At 38.9% G+C, this 15,030-nt stretch overlaps 1 protein-coding gene and 1 long non-coding RNA gene across 2 annotated transcripts; one reads left to right on the plus strand and one right to left on the minus strand.

The window, feature by feature from the left end:
* Positions 1 to 1,248: 1,248 nt before the first annotated feature.
* On the minus strand, positions 1,249 to 5,698 carry LOC134299556 (ADP-ribosylation factor GTPase-activating protein 2-like). The gene has a single exon (XM_062982721.1). The coding sequence runs from the start codon at positions 5,531 to 5,533 to the stop codon at positions 3,863 to 3,865; it is 1,671 nt and encodes a 556-aa protein (XP_062838791.1). The 5' UTR covers positions 5,534 to 5,698; the 3' UTR covers positions 1,249 to 3,862.
* A 3,405-nt stretch (positions 5,699 to 9,103) lies between these two features.
* On the plus strand, positions 9,104 to 14,359 carry LOC134299557 (uncharacterized). Its single transcript, XR_010006775.1, has 3 exons — positions 9,104 to 10,718; positions 10,811 to 11,193; positions 11,976 to 14,359. It is a non-coding gene; the product is annotated as an uncharacterized LOC134299557 (long non-coding RNA).
* The last annotated feature ends 671 nt before the right edge of the window (positions 14,360 to 15,030 follow it).

Below are 15,030 nucleotides of genomic sequence, written 5' to 3' on the forward strand. Positions count from 1 at the left end.
ATGTATATTCCATAGGACTGTGTCATTAAGGTTGCTACTTTCTGCAAAGCTTCTCATCTTTATAGCTAGATGACTTGGTTCCATGTAGAGTATATAGCTGCATCTATCAAACTCAGCCATTATAGATATTGCAAGTCTCTTCTGGTTGTGAGAGAATCAGCTGTCTACAAAGACGTGGCAGGACTGTCTGATTTTTGCCACATGCACTATGGGAGACCTTCTTACAGCAACACCAGTGCCACTTCAAGTGGCCAGCTACTGGTCAAAGGACATTTTGTATAATGCTAAGTTGTTGTTGTTGTTGTTGTTTTTTAAAAAAAACTGTGTTTTCAAATACATTGCAACTTGTACCCCCAGTTTGCTACTGACATGAAAAAAAAAGCCACGTGCCATCTGGTTCAATTTTTATGAAACTTTGCAAAAAGTAATTTTTTCAAAAGTGGAATGGAAAGATCTTAACATTTAAACAATTTGAATATAAGGGAAAGGAAAATTAGCAGATTAGTCCATCCTCAAGAAAAGCTTCTGCCACAAACATTTAAAGTAAGGAAGAGCAAGCATGCACTAAGTCTTAGAGGGACATTTGTGTACTCCTGAAACCACCATTTTGAACAACTGGTTGTTTTGAGAGACTTTATGTTTTTCTCCTGACTATTTTTATGAGTCTGTGTATATATGTTTCTAAGCCATTTCAGGTGATATTTTCATTGAAAATAGTTATTTTAGAGTAGAAGTTTTTTGAACTAAGGAACACTCAAAACCTATCTAAGAGACTCCAAGAGCCCCTTTCCCAATAATGCCATAAGGTCAGTGGCATGTACAATTCACACATACACATCTGGAATTCAGTTATGCGTGTTTTCATTTTGTTCATATTTGGGAATATTATGACTGTACAATTTTGTAGTGCTGTGACAATATCAAGAGAAAGCCCCCAAACAGTGGAAATGACAGCAAAGCAGCAGCAAATGTAACATACGACCTCATTACATGGCTCAAAATAAGCATCCTAGGATGTTTAGAACCAGCTTTAGGGATGGAGCACCACAGCAGCCATCAGATGATGTCACCTGTGGCTCCGTCTCCAACTGGGGTAAAAGCATCACCAGACACTTTCCCTGGCAACAGAGAAGCTTTCCATGTTGTTCTGGCTCCAATAGAGCCAGCACGGGGCTTCCCCACGAGGACAACCCTTTCCTCATATAATCGGGAAAGTGTTGCAAGAGGGAGCAGCACGTGGGCTGACAGATTCGCCCCGCTACTTCTTCTTTCCTCATCAGAAGCCTGGTGAAGCAAGTTGCTTCAAATAGCCTTTATGATAAGGTAGTAGGTATTATGTATTCACAAAGGAAGAGGTATTCCCATTAAACACATTACTGTGCAGCAACAATGCCATTTCTCATGACATTAATCACGCTAAAAACTTCATAGTATGAAAAATATACAAAATGCCAAGTGGTTAAGTTAGTATCATATTTTCATGTCTGTATAGCGAGAAATATATTCGCATTTTGAGTATCTTTGAATATAACTGGGACAACTATAATATAGTTGTAGAGTTATGCCTACACTTCAAATACTGCTGTTAGCAGTCATTTGAATGCATTGTGTTAAATGATTCTCACTTTATTCTTCCTCACATAAATCTCATGAATTAATTGCCACTTTCAAAACTGGGAAAAGTGGATTAAGAAATGATAATTAGAGCAACTGAAATGCTTGTAAAGGTGGCATACAATGTGAGTGACTGATCTTGTTTGTCAAAATTGAAGGAGGGAAGTCAAATAGAAGAATTTAAAACTTTTGTAAAAGTGGAAAAATGGAAAAGACCCAAGAAACTATCAGGTACAAATAATTCTTTTCTGCATAAATAACGACTTGTAATTAATTATTTTACTAATAATGAAGACATAGTTATTAAGCATGTGCGATCCATTAAAAATGGTTCAAAAGTACTTACAAAACTAGGGGACACTAGCACTTTGTTTCTAAAGTGTTTCTAAAGTATACTTGGTGAAAAACATGTTAGTATAATGAGACTAACATTTTGTTTTACTATTTTGTTACCGTAATTAGTTACAGTAATTCGTTACTATAATTGGGAAAACTTCAGGGGCTCCTTTCTCCCTCATTTTAAAAGCTATTGGAGTGATCCATGCTACAATGGTAGACCTCCTTTACCATTATTAGCCCACCAAATTTCAGAATGTATCACTTACCCATGGATTTTTGGGGAATTTTCAATTTTTTTATAAACAACATTTTTAAAAAATCTGCAGGAGTTATCTACTTGAATATGATATACAATGCACAAGATAACCAGGACATCAATCCCCAGAAGTTTCAGAAAGATTGACACATCTACAGATTTTGGGGATTTTAAAATTGTTTTAGACAAAAACAATTTATCACCCCCAAAATAGCAATCCCCTTAATGTCTGACTGTCTTTATGACACACAACCACATAACTTCAAATTAGCACAGATTTATACTATTACTTACTGAAGAGAGCCCAATTTGTGGTACTCAACTCAGGCAGGGGAAAATCTTTGTCTAAATCCCACTAATGCCTCCAATTGAAGAGAACTGAGGTTCCAGGGATGGAATCCTTTTGAAATATCCCACCGGTGCCTCCAATTGAGGAGATGTGCGCGCGTATGAGAGGGAGGGGTGGAGGATGTGTGAATGTATGACAGGGATGATTTAGTGGATAAGGAAGGATAACAGAACTGATGGGTTTAAATGAGTAAAGATGGTAACTTATATAGAAAAGTACGGTAACTGCCACCAACGTGAGGTAACAGGCTTACAGAGAGGCAAGGAGACTTGTCTTTATGAACAATAACAAAATTCAAGTTTATTTTTGGTACATAAGCGTATGGTTTCAATCAGTAAACGTTTCAGGATCTTAAGTTACAATGTAGTCTTTCTTGAATGGATATTTCTTAAATAACTTCTCTTCAAAACAGTATACTAAACTCCCCCGGTCAGCTTATAGTCCCAGCCTTTCCCCTGAGTGACCATAAGCTGCCGTCCTTAGCTGATTTCCCCAGCTCCTAATCTTTCCAAAACCTAACCACCACTGTCCTTTTTTAAACCCTCACAGCAACTCAACTTTTTAAAAGGGAATCTGCTCCAACTGTCATCTTAGCCACGCCCCTTTTCTCCCAAGGGAAGCTGTGTTACCATGGCAACCTACCAAATGCTGCTTCCAGCTAGTTTCCATGTTAGGCTTTTCCTTGCTAATATATAACTCCCTTTTCCTTTAACAAACAAACAAATAAAATCATATCAATAATCTCTGTTTAACACATAACTTCTCTACACCTCCCCCCTTAGAAAGATTATTTTTGCATTTTCTATGCCTAGAATGGCAAAAATAATTAGTATATACATATATACATATATAACAGTATTCCTGAAATAAAACACAAAGTTAGATACAATACATATACATAAACACATCACTGTAACACAAACTTATTATGATTAAATACATTGCACAAACCATAAATACAAACCTTCACTGTTGTATATACGCATAGCATATTCATATCTCACCATTCAGTTATGAGATTGTTACTATTCAACATATACCTTAAATCCATTGGTCATCTTTCCCAGTGTTAAGATTCACAAACCTAAATTAAAAGACATTTTAAAACACATTTTCCATAAATCATATTTCTAACAGTTTAATTTTCATTCAGGGTTATTCCCCAAGTCTTTATTTATACACTGGACCAAACATCTTCCGATACTCAGTACATTTCATAGGGATCTTCTTCATGCCACCTGGCACAGTTCATCGATGTTTCACTCTGCGGAGCATTCCAGAGGTTAACATGTTGTTGGGGATAATTACACTCGTCCTTCCCAGCAACCCAATGAACTCTCTCTGTCCCAAAATGTCTTTTTGCGAAACTTCCAAGAGTCATTTAAGAAGTCTTGCGATACATAGTCCAAGCATTTTTGTAAAATCTTGAAAGTAAACTGCTGATGGTTAAAACTACCAATCCCCATCACGTCAGGGTCTTTACCACTCTCTCCATCGAAAAATAACCTCCGCTTGCTTCTTGGTTTGGCTGACCTGTCATAGTAGCTCTTCTGTCTCTGCTGGGCTACAGCTAGATGTTCTTGTGCAATGTCTCTTGCCACTCTCATTGTTGACTGAAGATCGGTCAAATATTCAGCCACTGGAACTGTATCAGCTTCCCGTCCAAAGAACATATCAGATGAGATGACTTTGGCCCCTGCAAACTTCTGCTGAGCTTCATTGGACTCCACTACTGATATCTTGCTCTCTGTCTCTCTTCTGGTAATGGGTCTGTCACCAATAGGCCGGATGTTGGAGATGGCAATGTCTGCCTCCTCTTCCCCTTTGTCCATTTCCCAAGAGGAGTTGTCTGTCTCCCACTGTGAGCTGAAGGCATCGCCTAATGAAAAAGGATTATCTTTGTACTTTGGTGGTCCAGATGTGAAGCTTCCGATGTCTTCAAAGAGATCTAGCTGGGACCGTGTGGACTTTGTAGTCACTGGCGTTTCTTGTTCTATCACTTGCATCTCAGAGAGGACAGAGTGAGAAATAGAGCTCCTGGACACCAAGCCCATGCCCAGCCGCTCTGCCTGCTCCCACTTCTTCCCTTCCAGGTTTTGAAGTTTTTTCTCCTCCTTTTTCCGATCAATGTGTAGCTCTTGATACGTCAGTCTCATGGAGGCCACTAAGGCTTCATCTGCTTGCTTCTTGTACTCCGCAGCCTGTTGCTCCTTCAGTTTCTCAGCCACCTGTGCTTGCCTTTCAATTTCAGTGAAACTCTGACTGTGTATTTCTGACCTTTCTTCTGATTCCACACTTTTGCTTTCTCTGTAAAGCACACCATCTTTTGTGACAAATTTATTGGGTAGTTCTCCTGCTGATTCCGGAATATTTTTGGCTTGCTTAAACAAAGGCTTCAGGGATTCATCTTCCTCCTGAGCTTGTTTAATTTCTTGAACTCCCCCTGTTTTACTAACAATTTCAATAATGACGGAACTGGATTCTGGACCCTGTTCAGATTCTGGTTGAATAGGTAAGCACACTGCTTCCTGAATAGGGCTTCTGTTGTAATTTTCCTTCTCCTCACACAACTTTTTCCAGTTCTTAACTTGTCTAGCTAGGTCATTGCCGATTAAACATTCATGAGGGATATCTGAACTAATTGCAAAGTCCCAGATCCCTTTCCATCCATTGTATTCAATTGGGAGAGATACTACCTCAGCTGGTACAGCTGGTCCCAAACCCTTTAGATTTATCTCAGAGGTGGGCTTTTGATATTTCTGAGGTACCGATTTTGGGTGGATAACACACACCTGGGATCCTGTATCCCTCCAACCTTGTTTTTGTTGGTTCACAATAGTGATAGGCTCAAAATAATCTTCAGAAAAATCATCGGATAAAATAAACAAACATTGTTTCTCCTTAGGGACAGTCTCAGTATTGCTCAGCAACTTAGTATCACTCTTAGTAGTGTTTTCTTTGGGCTCTTTATTCATAAAGAAGGATGTTTTCTCTCTTCTTAAAAGAGGACATTGGTATTTTAGATGATCAGACTTCCCACACTGATAGCACCTTGCTTTTACCTCAGGTTTGGTCTGATTAATTACCTCAGGCCTCCTGTAGGCGGTGTTTTCTACTGCAGGCGTCTTTTTGTATTGTGTGTGTGTGTTTGATAATTGTAAAATGGCGGTTTATTCTGCCTTCTCTCACTTACTCCCTCATCCTTCCTAAATCATTCCCTCAGAGTGATTAACTGATCTGTCATGGCAGCTGCTTCATCGGCAGTTGATGGCTTTCTGTCTTGAACTAACCACCGATAATCTGAGGGCACTAATTGAAACAGTTGTTCCAACTTAATTAATTCCCTCAGCTGTTGAAAATTTTCCACTTCTGAGGTTCTGAGGCAACTATCAAATAATTGGGCTTGTTTTGAGGTTACTTCTGAGAAGCTTTGGTGCTTTTCTTTCCTCAGAGATCTGAATTTTAAATGATAAAATTCAGGTGTGAGTTGCAATTTCTGTTGTACCTGCTTTTTAAAGAAATTATAATCTCGGTGTGACTCTTCAGGTACATCACCATATATTTCTAACAATTTCCCACAAATCTGGGGTCTTAAATAAAGCATCCATTTTCCCTCATCAATTTCAAAATCTCTGCAGCACCTCTCAAAAGATATCAAAAACTTTTCCACATCATCATCTTTATTAAACTTTGGGAATCTCTTCAGAAGTAGATCAGACGCTTCAGTCCTACCATTCCCTTCTTGGTTAATAATGTGTGGTTGAGACAGTGCCAATTTCTCTTTTTCCAATTCCAATCATCTCAGTTCTATTTCCTTATCCTTCTCTAGCTGCATTATTTTCAATTCCTTCTCTTGTTCCCATCGTTTTTCCTCCCATTCTCTCTCTCTTTGCTTATCCTCCCTTTCTCTTTCTCTTTGCTTATCCTCCCTTTCTCTTTGTTTATCCTCCAATTCTAATTTTCTCAATTCAATTTTATATTTAAGGGTTTCCCTTGTCTCAGGGGTTTGCTCAGAGTCCGAACTATCTCCTTGGTATTCACTAGCCTCTCCTGCTAATTTCTTTTGTAGTCTAGTAGCCATTTTCCTTAAATTTTACCTCACGATTTCTTACTATGCGGTCTCAAGGCACTTAGTTTGAGATGTTAAACGTATCCCACCGCTGCCACCAATTGAAGAGAGCCCAATTTGTGGTACTCAACTCAGGCAGGGGGAAATCTTTGTCTAAATCCCACTACTGCCTCCAATTGAAGAGAACTGAGGTTCCAGGGATGGAATCCTTTTGAAATATCCCACCGGTGCCTCCAATTGAGGAGATGTGCGCGCGTATGAGAGGGAGGGGTGGAGGATGTGTGAATGTATGACAGGGATGATTTAGTGGATAAGGAAGGATAACAGAACTGATGGGTTTAAATGAGTAAAGATGGTAACTTATATAGAAAAGTACGGTAACTGCCACCAACGTGAGGTAACAGGCTTACAGAGAGGCAAGGAGACTTGTCTTTATGAACAATAACAAAATTCAAGTTTATTTTTGGTACATAAGCGTATGGTTTCAATCAGTAAATGTTTCAGGATCTTAAGTTACAATGTAGTCTTTCTTGAATGGATATTTCTTAAATAACTTCTCTTCAAAACAGTATACTAAACTCCCCCGGTCAGCTTATATTCCCAGCCTTTCCCCTGAGTGACCATAAGCTGCCGTCCTTAGCTGATTTCCCCAGCTCCTAATCTTTCCAAAACCTAACCGCCACTGTCCTTTTTTAAACCCTCACAGCAACTCAACTTTTTAAAAGGGAATCTGCTCCAACTGTCATCTTAGCCACGCCCCTTTTCTCCCAAGGGAAGCTGTGTTACCATGGCAACCTACCAAATGCTGCTTCCAGCTAGTTTCCATGTTAGGCTTTTCCTTGCTAATATATAACTCCCTTTTCCCTTAACAAACAAACAAATAAAATCATATCAATAATCTCTGTTTAACACATAACTTCTCTACACTTACTTACATAATTCCTCTTTACAGATTCAATCATTTTATCTCTTATTATTAGACTGACTCTAACTGGCAGTGGCTACAGCAGCCCTCATTGGGTCCTTTAGATGCGGAGCATTGTATTTTGGGAAATGTAGTTTACAGCAGGGCCTTTTGCATTCTCTGCCACAAGGGGTCTTGTCTTCCAAAACTACATTTAAGATGTCTGTGTTCTCAGTCTCCCGCCCATTAACTTTAGTCCCACCCCCTAGTGCCTTCCTTATGGCGATCAGGACAAAGAAAAAATATAGGTTTTTAAAACACTTTATGTTCTCTTGGCTTTACCAAAGTGGCTTAATGCTTATATTGAAAATTAAACTGACTTTGGGAAACATCCAAATGTTACAGAATCTTAATGAAAATGATTGGTGAGTGTTTCAATGTCTAAATCTCCCCCCACTACCACCTTTCCTGCATGTTTCTAATATGCTTCATATGCACAAATTTAATGAATTTGATTGGAAATATGAATTAAAAACAAAATTATGCACAAGCCTAATAGTTATACCACATCACAGATAAAATTCAACAAAGCATAGCTCCATGCCTTTTTGTGATAGAACTGCAATTTCTCAAATTTGCTGTTCTTTATAGTCATTAATGTTTGACTTCACTAAGTACTGAAGGAAGGGTCTCCTTTACTCATGTGCTAGGTCATGCCAGTTCTTTTGCCTGTTGCCTCCTGTGTTTGTAGAAGTGACAACAAACCAGGTGTAAGGAGAGCATTGGGTATTGAAAGGGAAGTTAACATGGCCTTTCTTGGACTAACACAAAAATACGATTGTATCTCTCTTGAATTGTGTGTTAATCTCAGGAAATATCTTATAGAATTATAAGTTACACCTCTGAAGGTTACATGGTCTTGCACCTTTAATAAAGGGAATGGTGAAAGGGTTACTCATCAAAGACTGAGAATTGATTGTTTACCTTAAATGGGTCTATACATGGCTAACGGGTGTGCCTAGTATTTACCCAAAAACTTCATAGAATTTTTAGCATGATGGAATTTTACTAGCACATGCACCAGTACTGATTTTTCAACCTTGACAAACTATATTGGAGTCTGTGAGCTTGTGGCTCAGGGGTCCCATTCCACTCAGATTTTGGTCTGGATGGTCTGCTAATCTGTTCTGATGTATCTGGGAAAAGCAATATCATCCTATAACATTCAGATGTGTGCACTCCATTTTTAAAAAAGTAACTAAAACCTAGTAATATCAGTAACTTCAAAGAAACAAGAGAATGCACTTTTAAGAAAAAGTTACATTATTTACTATCTTTTGAAATTTGTTATGATATTCTGATAGAGTTAGAATCTGTCGGGGGTGCTTTGAATGCGATTTTCCTGCTTCTTAGCAGGGGGTTGGACTGGATGGCCCGTGAGGTCTCTTCCAACTCTAGGATTCTAGGGTTTCTATGATTCTATGAGTTGTCAGAGTTAAAACTGAAAAGAGGTTTGTCTCCTTAATGGTTGTGTACAAGAAGGAATTTCATTGGTGTTTCTTGTTGCTTGACACATAACACCTGCTGAAATCCTTTCTTCTAGTCAACAATTAAGAATACAAAACCTTTCTCCAGTTTTTAATCTGACAACCTTATACTGTAAGTAATTAATTTTTAAAAAAATTATATTCCAAGCTTTGATTGCATTGTCAAGATGATAGAAGAGGAAAAACAGGAACATGTAGCTTCCGCAGTAGCTGTTCCTCTAGTTAGATTCTAGAAGTAACCAGAAGGAAGTGACACTTACCATTTTCTTCCCTACAGATGAACTTTCCAGTGCTCCCTTGCAGAACATTGCTATCAACAAAATGCTACATTTGATAGACTTTAGGTTTGACTCGGAAGGGCAATCCTCTCTGTTTTTTCCCCTTCACTTCAAATTTTATTGCTATATTTTTGTACCATATAGGATGGCAGGTTGTCTATCTTCTGCTTATTTTAAATACAGGTGGGAAGAAGCAAGCTGGTGTGAGATCCCCATTCCATTACTGGGTAACGAAATAACAACCTAGTCATTAAAAAAACATTGTGCCATCATTCTTGTGACTTTGTGTTCCTTCTGGATGAAGCATGCACGTGGTGAATAACTTAAGTTAGCAACATTCTGAATAAGGTCAGCTTTCAATCACAAGCCAGGAAGAGAATGCCATGTAAAAGTTATGCGATGAGCAGAAACCACATAAAAAGTTAGAATTTTAGACAATAAAGTTGGACAGTCTCTTAAGAACCATCAAAGCAGTCATCAAGGATGATATTGAAACATTGATATGGCAGAAAGTCATGGAGCCCTCTCCAAGCTTCTGGCTATTGTGGACACCTCTGCTGAATGAGTGCCCATGCAATGAGCAAAAAGATGGTGATATTGCCCCCCTCATTATCATCGATTTCCTGGATACTCTTTTCTGACATCAGCAGAAATGCCCACGGTGACTAGGAGCCTGGATGGAACTTCATGGCCAGCTAAGAACAGCAGTGATATGGAGGAGATGGGATATATCCATCCTAGGACGCTTATTTTGAGCCATGTAATGAGGTCGTATGTTACATTTGCTGCTGTTCTGAATCCAGGGAAGATTGATCTCAGAATAAACTGGAGGTGTAGATTAGCCCTGAGAGATATATAATAGTTGAACAGTGAAAACGCAAATACCTTTCAAGAATTCTTTGAACCTTCCCTACATACCTTGCAAATGGCAAAACAATGGTCTCTACTCAGGTAAGAGAGCTTGATTTTCTTTCTGTTGAATTTGGAGGACAATTCAAAGAAATCAGGGAGCCTCATTACTACGTACTCCATTCTTCTTCTTCTTTATCCCCACAAATCTCTCTTTAAAGGTTGGCTGGAATGTTTAATAGACTGACTGAACACTGATACCTTTTTTTCATTCTGTCCTGCCTGCCAGATATTTCACTTTCATTTTACAAGCAGACTATGACAAAAGCCCAGTAATAAAGAACAAAACACCAAAAAGGGAAATATAATAAATTTCTTCTTCTTTCACAGATGGGGGATGCTGGAGCTTAAGGAGGGACTTAACATGAAGGACTTTGTTGCCTCATCGGGCTTCCACATCAGAGAGTTCCTCTGAAGGCTTAGAGCAATTCCTGCCCATAGAGTCAAAATGGGGTCAGTTTCATTAGAAAACAGAGCAGTAACCGTAGCAACTTTATTATTGTTATTATAGCTTTGGAGATTGAAACTGACTTTCTTGCCCCCAGGTTGCAAAGGTGAGAGAATAAAATGGAAGAAGATCAAAAAATTGTCATCTCAGGAAGGAACTCATAATGCTCCAAATTTTTAAAAAAATGGGGGGTAGAAAAGGTGTTTGCTATTATGTTTCAACAGTTCTTAGGGAAAAGGAGGTTTTCATATGAAATATACTTTTTATTATTAAAATGGAAATTCTGGTTGGAACACAAGGGAGTGAGACAATACCATGAAACAGAGCAGACTACTTTGAAAAGGAAACATGCAGTAACTGATCACAAGAGGAAACTGGATAAATTTCAGAAATCTTAAGCAGGCAAAGTGAACAAAAGGTTACCCTATCAAGATTCTGTTCCCTTCAGGAGGACTAAAATGAACAACCCAACTTAAGCCTGTAAGTTATTGAGTGCAAGTAAGTTTTATTGCATTTATAAAATAATCTCCTAAATATATAAGTGTGATCTACCAGAAAAGTTAACTCCTATGCATATCTCACCAAAATAAAATAAAATAAATACTGAAATATCAATCTGGGCTAGAGAGGAAGTTTTCAGTGAGCTATTACCAATGTTGGGGTATTGGTTTTTTGTTTATCTTTTGGTAACCTTTGTGGGCAGGAGTGGGAAATATGGAGTCCTTTTCTTATTGCTGAACTGCAATTCACAAAACAATAACAAGCATGGTATTGTTGCTCAGAAAGGGAAGGTTGGACACTGGCTGATAGTTGTCCATTATAGAGGGGATTAGGGATAGCTTTTTAAATATAGGTCTCACAACTGCCTCCTTTAGGCAAGTTGGAACTTTGCCTTTTTCCAAGGAGGCATTGACCACCACCTTGACCACTCAAAATGGTTCTGATGGATGGTTCCTTGCAGATGCAATGGTGGCTGCAAGGAACGATTTCTCTGCTGCCTCCATTGCTGTGGAATAGGCATTCAAAAATGCTGTAGCCCATGCTCAGTCAGATTTGCTTTGAGTTCTCTGCCAACGTTGCTCACTGCCAACTCCTTGGAAAACCAAGGGACTGGTTTGGCTCTGCTCCATGAGAGGAGATGCTCAGAAGTGATTGTGTCCACTGCCCTGGCCATTTCCCCATTCCAGAGGAGAGCCAGAGCTTCGACAAAATTGCCTGCCTCTACAACTCTGAATATTCCTTATGCTTCCTTTTTCTCTCAGCTTCCTTTCATAACTCCAGATCCCAGCATACAGATGCCTGCTATAATAAAAAGGAAGGGTTGCAAAGATGAAAAGAGAAAAAGCAAAAAGGAAGGAAAGGAAGGAAAAGAAGGAAAGAAGAAATGGAATAAGGATACAAAAACAGAAAGAAATAAAAGTTTTGAGCCTATTTCTAGCTGTGTGACATAGAAATATTTATTATTTCCCAGTTCTGTTCAAGGTCTGCCTCCTTTTAAACAATGAACATAAAGTTTGAGGCTCACGTGTTTTTTAAAAAACAGCTTATTTATTCAAGTCCAAACCTAGATAAAAATCAAATTCATTTGGAAGGCTGATACAGAGTTCAATAGCCTTTAATTTTTAAGATGCACATAAGCAGGCTAATAAGCTATTTGAAGTCAGCTACAACTTCAGAGACTTTGCTAGGGCAAGATGAGTAAATTATATTTTGATACTTGAGATGCGACTCGGAGGTCTGTGAACACACATCAAGAGTGACTAGGAAGTGAACTGTAAGCTTTTAGTTACCATATTATCTTTGAATAGATAAGGAAATCGGTATTTTCAAAAGACTGCATCAGCACTATGGAAGACATGAGCCATGACCTCTGTGGAAATTGGCAAAGTAGTTTAAAATGTGAGCGCTCTTCAGTAGCACCTAAGGGTTGTCACAGTTACAATCCAGAGTTAAATCTTAAAACTACATTTTTGAAATATGATATAAAGAATTCTTGTTCTTATCACAATACAGTACTAAATTTCCTAGGAAATTGTGAGGTTGGCTTTCTTTTGTAAATGTGCAGTTTCATCTTGTTGTGCTCCAGAAATGTATAGGCTGAGGAAAACACCGTGAAGAAAAAAGTCTATTTGTTCTGTATGCCCTTCTAAGTAAAGGTATAATTTTGCTTTTGCCAGAAGGAGAAAAGAGAACATAATGCAGATAGTCTAGTGACAGCCTCCTGCTGAGAAATATTCAGGTCTTCTTCTGGATGGCAGCTCTAAACTCATTGAAAAGGAGAGACCATCCTGGGATTTAGTTTGAAATTTAAAGACACAATTTGGGATGCTGACTCTATTTGGGAAATAGAGTTCATCACCTTGATTGGATCATTTTGGGCTAAAAGTTGAAGTGATTTCTCTGCCTGCCTAGCATAGAAGCCATCAGCTGCTTATATACATATAACATAGACCCCTTCTACACTGCGATATAAAATCCAGATTATCTGCTTGGAATTGAACTATTGTAGTCCCAGTTCAAAGCAGATAATGTGGATTAGCTGCTTTGATAATCTGGATTATATGGCTGTGTAGAAGGGGCCACAGTTGCCATATTGCAAAACAAAGCAAAACATTTAGCTTTTTTTCCCTTGGCATTTGCTTTCCTAAAATGATTGTTTGTCTTTTAAGTGGAAGAAACTTTCTCTTTCCTAAAGCTGCCTTGAATCCCAGCCTGGGAGGAAGACATAATCAAAATAAAGAAATGTGTGGGTATTGTGGAGATCCATGTTATAGAATGCTTACCCCTTTTTAAAAAATCCTAATCTGCTTCCTTCTTTTTACATAAACTACTAATTGGATGGTTTCATTGTGAACAATTTTTAAATTGTTTTATTTGTCTGCTTGTCACCTTGAGCTGTATTTTTTTAAAAGAAAGAGGCAATATGAAATGTCACAATATCAGCAGTCTAAAGGACCTATGCAATGTGATAAATGCCTTTGGCAGCTACGTGACAACTGTAGGATTGTGTCCTAAGCTTAAAACATTTTATTTAATCCCCTTATACTAGGTATTTTTTTAAAATGGATTTTGATTTATGGGGCATTCTCTGACACTTGAGAATTCTAATATATTGCAGATTAGGTCTTAGGAACATGGGTGCTTGTTCTATATTCTGAGTAAAATGCATGCTTTTTGTAACATATTTTTTTCAACTGTATAGTGCAAAAAGCATAATTCTATTATGTTTTCTTTGTGTAGTTAAACACATATTTCTTGTGTTGTATTTTTCTCTTTGCACAGCATGAAATGCACACTTCTTGTAAAGTATGGCTTTATATGTTTTTTGCATTGTTATTTGTATAGTATGAAATGCCTGCTTTTTGTTTTGTTGGATTTGTATACTGTAAATTGTATGCTTTTATTTGTACAGTGAAAAATGCATTGATATGGTATAAAATGCATAGTGAATAGAGAACAGTATTCCTACCAAACTCTGTAAAAGACCCATTGTCTCCCTGTCAAAAAATGAATTTTCCCCAAACAAATTCATTGCTGAGCACCAAAATACATAACATCTTTTTAACCACATGATCATTTTCCTGAAAATTGATATAGAACAAGTTTGCCCTAATGTAGTATACCAGGCATGGGCAAGCTTTTTTGCCTTGGGACTGCATTATGGGCCTGACTGGGATGGCTGGGCGGGGAGGGAGAGGGCCTGTGAGAGGGTGGGTCCAGAAGGGGGTGGGGCAGGGCCCGGGTCATCCTCAGGTTGTCCTCCTGGCATAAGGATGGGGCTACTCATTCCATCCTTATGCCGGGAGGAAAACGAGACATGCGGCAACTGCCACGATCCTCCTCCCTCGAGTTTTGAGCTGTCCTCTCAATGTTATGCCAGGAGGAGGGTGAGACAGGCAACAGCCAAAAATGCTCCAGAGGGCTCTGAGCCGCCGCGTGCCTTCCTTGTGCCTTCCACCATCCTTATGCTGGGAGGAGGGCAAGACATGCTGTAGCTGAGAGCACTCCAGATGGCTCTCACCTGCTGTGTTCCTTCCTTCCCTGTTCATTCAGCATAAGGACACGGCGGGCCACCGTGTTCTTATGCTGAGAGGACAAGGGAAATTGAAGAGGGCCCAAGGTAAGTGCCCAGAAGGCCACATCCAACCCCCGGGCCTAAGTTTCCCATGCCTGTAGTACACTGTCTGGGACAAATGTTGGCCCAAGGGCAACAAGTAAAGGTTTGGTGTGGTGGGAGGCCTTTCTACACTGCCATACACAATCCAGATTATCTGCTTTGAACTGGATTATATGGCAGTGTAGAAGGGGGCGGAGAGG

This window comes from Anolis carolinensis, chromosome 5 (assembly GCF_035594765.1).
Source record: "Anolis carolinensis isolate JA03-04 chromosome 5, rAnoCar3.1.pri, whole genome shotgun sequence".
NCBI classification, from domain to species: domain Eukaryota; kingdom Metazoa; phylum Chordata; class Lepidosauria; order Squamata; family Dactyloidae; genus Anolis; species Anolis carolinensis.